The sequence below is a fragment of the Argentina anserina genome, chromosome 6, assembly GCF_933775445.1.
Source record: "Argentina anserina chromosome 6, drPotAnse1.1, whole genome shotgun sequence".
Taxonomy (NCBI): Eukaryota; Viridiplantae; Streptophyta; class Magnoliopsida; order Rosales; family Rosaceae; genus Argentina; species Argentina anserina.
The window spans coordinates 10,184,036-10,188,264 of NC_065877.1; the positions used below are offsets into that span (position 1 = coordinate 10,184,036).

The following is a 4,229-nucleotide window of genomic DNA, read 5'->3' on the forward strand; positions in this document are numbered from 1 at the left end:
TTTAAACTTATGTCATGTGTCTTTTCTCAACTCATATTTAGATAATAATTAATCAATTAGGTACGTGACATAATTTTAGAAGGGTTGACACTAGGGCTGGGACCGGTACGGTTCGGTTCGGGATTCGGCTGATACCGATACCGATAATTTTTTCGGTTTCGGTTTCGGTTCGGTATTGTAAATTTGAAACTTAATTCTGAACCGAACCCGTACATATCGATTCGGGATGGGTTCGGTTCGGTAAAATTGTACACTTGTGCATGTATTTCTATCTATTTATAACTATTAGGTAATGTAAATTAACATTCTAAGTCTTTAAAAATACAATGTAGACCTAAAAAACTAAAAACAATATTGAAAATGCATATATTTAATATATTTTATATATTCGGTACGAATTATATATATACCGAACCGTACCGTTTATAAAATTTCAGTATTAAGTTCGATACGGGACGAAACATTTTACCAATTCGTTCCGACCCATCAGTATTCAGTACGGGACGGTCGGTTTCGGTACCATTTTTTCGGTACCAACTTCCACCCCTAATTGACACATTGACTCAAAGTGCATGAAAGATATTCGGCAAATTTATTTAGTATGTAGAATACAAGTTGGTCGGCAAAGGGTGTTGGGGGAACCGACATTTGACAAGAAACATACCCAACTTGCCACGTGGAGAGACACGTGGAATGCAGCCATAGCAAAAGACGACGTGAGCCACTGAGCTTATTTGCATGCAAACACGACGTGTCAACCTCTCAGCCCGCAGCACCACGTTGCGTATAACACTGCTCACGTAGAGCACGTGTCACCGTTGCAAAACCTCCACAAGTTCATATATAGGCCACCTCGCTCGAGCTGCTTGCATACCAAAAGATAAGAAAGAAAAGAAGCGAAACAGAAAGTGTTTGACCGAGAATTTAGTTTTAAAGTTACTGTGCGCGGAAATTTGCAACATTTCAATGGCGTCGTCGAAGCAGTTTAAGGAGGAGAGAGCAGAGGCTGAAGCGAGGAAAGCCGCACTTGATCTTAAAGATGTGAACAGAGAAAGAGAGTACGAATCAGCTGGGGTGAAGATGGACAAGGACATGTACGGCCAGCAAAGGGAGACATCTCATGTGCAGCAAGAAGCAAAGCCTGGCGTTATTGGGTCTGTTTTTAGGGCTGTAACCGGCACATTGGAGCATGCCAAGGACGCTGTTGTGGGAAAAAGCCACGACACTGCTGTTGTAGCAAGGGAGCGTTCTGAATACACCACACTTAAGGCGAAGGAAACGACTGACGCGGCTGGGGAGAAGCTGGGAGAATGTAAGGACGCTGCAGATCGGCCGGCGAACGAGGCTGCTGATAGAGCCGCAGAGAAGACGATGGAAGTGAAGGACACTGCTGCTCAGAAGGCCAGGGAGGGGGCAGAGAAGGCGAGAGAGACCAAGGAGTCTGCCAAGGGAAAGGTTGGCGAGTATTCGGATTACACGGCACTAAAAGCTAAAGATGACAAGGATGCCGCGGCGGAGAAGGCTAAGCAGACGAAAGACTGTGTTGCTGAGACTGCAAGTGAGACCAAAGATGCTGCGATGAGGAAGGCTGAAGAGTACAAGGATTACACTGCTCAGAAGGCCAAGGATGCCAAGGACACAACAGTGGGGAAGGCAGAGGAGTACAAGAACTACACGGCAGAAAAGGCAAAAGAGACTGCGGACACAGCAAGAGATAAGACGAAAGAGACAGCGGAGTACACAGGTGAGAAGTCAAAAGAAGGGAAGGACACTACTGTGAGCAAGTTGGGTGGGCTTATGAATTACTTGACTGGTAAGAAAGAAGATACCAAACAGAAGGCTGCAGAGACGGCTGAGACTATCAAAGACAATACTAGAACTACAGCCGAGGCTGCGAAGGAGAAGACCATGGAGACGGCGGAGGATACCAAACAACAGACCAAAGAGGCAGCTGGTAAAACCAAGGTGATAATGAGTTATCAAAGTCGATCACTTGTGTACTTTAAACTTTCCTTAGTTGCTAACTTGCTATGTATTTCGAATTATTGCCAACGTATATTAGCTTGATTACTTGTGTACTTTAAACTTCCTTAGTTACTATGTATTTCGAATTATTACCAACGTGCATAGCTTGATCACATGCAGGAGACATTGGGTGAGACCGAGGAGGAAGCTAGGAGAAAGATGGAGGAGTTGAGGCTTCGGGAGAAAGGATATGAAGCTAGAGCAATGGACCGGGACGAGGACCGTGAGACTGAGGCAGCAAGGGGAACTGCAGCAAGGGGCAACATTTTCAGCTCACTTGGGAGTGTGACTGATGCTATCAAGAGCAAGCTAACTCATCCCACTGATGTGGTGGAGGAAACCCGTACTGCACGTGAGGAGGTACCTGTGGGGGCCGTCGAGAAGGTTGAGATTGACATCAAGGATACACGCCCAGGAGCTGTAGCGGCGGCACTTAAGATGTCTGACCAGTTGTTTGGTCAAACTTTCAACGATCCTGATCGAATGGAAGATGAGGACAAGGTGGTCGTGGAGCGGCGCGTGGTGGATGAAGCCGGAAATGTTCGCATTGACCGTAGTGGTAAGAAGTGATCGGTTCCGGTGTGTAGTGTGGATTTTATTATGTTTTGCCTTTTGGGGTGGATAGCTAGTCGTACGTTTTGATTGTGTTTTAGCTTCCATAAATTGGCTTTGGCCCTCTGTATTATGTGTATCTTTATGTCGACTAGCATTTGGTTTTATCACATTATCTGCTTTCAGCTAACGTACATCTGTTTTGTTTTTTCACAATCTATTTAAGCTGGTTTTATCATTAACTGGCCATCTTTTTTAGCCAGAGCACATGCGGTTTGTTCACATATTCTGTTTAAGCCAGCATGAATAGCTAGTCTAAATAAATAAATCTGGCCATTGATCAATGTACGGTTCCAAAATGACAGAAAATGGTTCTTTCGATTAAGGGATCCTTATTATGATATTGGAAAACCGAAAGTATATGTAGACTTGAATTCTTAGATCCAAAGAAGAAATGATCTCCTCTATGCATCCTACTGATTGAACGTGTGTTGACATATAAAAAGTTGGTTATATACGAGGGTTATAACTTGCATCTTTGATTTTGTAAATTTTTTAATGTAAATGTGTATCATGTCAAGTGATCTGTCAGTGGTGTAACTTGAACAGTTGATGACAACAACCTGTAAACATGTGTGGATGCTCACATTTTACACTGAAATTTACAATTGTATTCCGCTGCTTGCTACACCTGAATAAATATTAGGACAACTTGAGAAGAAACCAAACTACAGTTCATCTTGAATCTGCATACATACATGCAACGAAAAACTTCCCATAGGGTAAGTTTCTTGGAAAATTTTGTTCTGCGCTGCCATGCAGCAGCAGCATTTTCCTCCACAAACTCCCTCACACCACACACTGTATACCATATCAGAAATCGCAGGCTTCAGTTCGTTGATTTCAATACAATGAAATCGAAAGCCTCCTCGATCCCATGCAGCTCTTGTACGGATGACACTGATTTCAAAACCCAAAATCCAAGTCTTGCAGGTATTCGTGGCACTCTTCCAGACACCAAATTAATATATGCTAGTTGATCATGTAGATAGAAGCGATAGCATTCTGGTGCGAGTGATATGACTAACCAGTTCCCCTGGAAGTCATCGTTGACATATTTGTTAGTTTCAACTAGCATTCTTACGCGCCAACCTGCGAAATCCTAGAGCTTTGCTAGTGTTTCTCCTTTCCCTTTTCGAAGCCGCCGGAGAGAGTAAGAGGTGGCCACCATGGCCGGGCTGGAGCTCCACCTTTAGTTTAATCTCTCTAATCCAAACCCTTGAAAATCTATAATAAATGATCACAGATTGATCCCGGATTTGTTTTATCCAAAGATCTTTATATCCATTAGTTCCCAAATCTATAACCTCAAGATCGTCTTTCTCCTTGACAAAAATGAAGAGGCCACCTCAACCGCTCCTTGCAAGCGGATTACTCTCTTTAAAGACAGCAGTATGTTTTTCAGCCATTTCCGAGAAGAACTATCCGATTTTGGGCTTCGCTATGATCTAAAACTGTAATAACCCTAAATTTTAAACAATGTTAGTTTGATTTGGAATTCTATAAAATTTCGAATTTTATTAGAATGAACGTATTTGGTTGCGACGTTAGTAAACGAGAAACGGAAACGTTCTCGGAACGTTTAAATTGAA

The 4,229-nt window shown here is 42.9% G+C and overlaps 1 protein-coding gene across 1 annotated transcript; it reads left to right on the forward strand.

The window, feature by feature from the left end:
- The first annotated feature begins 879 nt into the window (after positions 1-879).
- On the forward strand, positions 880-2,767 carry LOC126797736 (late embryogenesis abundant protein ECP63). The gene is made up of 2 exons (XM_050524444.1): positions 880-1,965; positions 2,146-2,767. The coding sequence occupies exons 1-2, from the start codon at positions 967-969 to the stop codon at positions 2,593-2,595; spliced, it is 1,449 nt and encodes a 482-aa protein (XP_050380401.1). The 5' UTR covers positions 880-966; the 3' UTR covers positions 2,596-2,767.
- Positions 2,768-4,229: the final 1,462 nt, after the last annotated feature.

Excerpts from the sequence above, each read along its gene's own strand:
- LOC126797736 (XM_050524444.1), top strand. The coding sequence starts at position 967 with ATGGCGTCGTCGAAGCAGTTTAAGGAGGAGAGAGCAGAGGCTGAAGCG. Across the intron at positions 1,966-2,145 it reads AGGCAGCTGGTAAAACCAAG|GAGACATTGGGTGAGACCGA; the intron begins GTGATAATGAGT and ends GATCACATGCAG.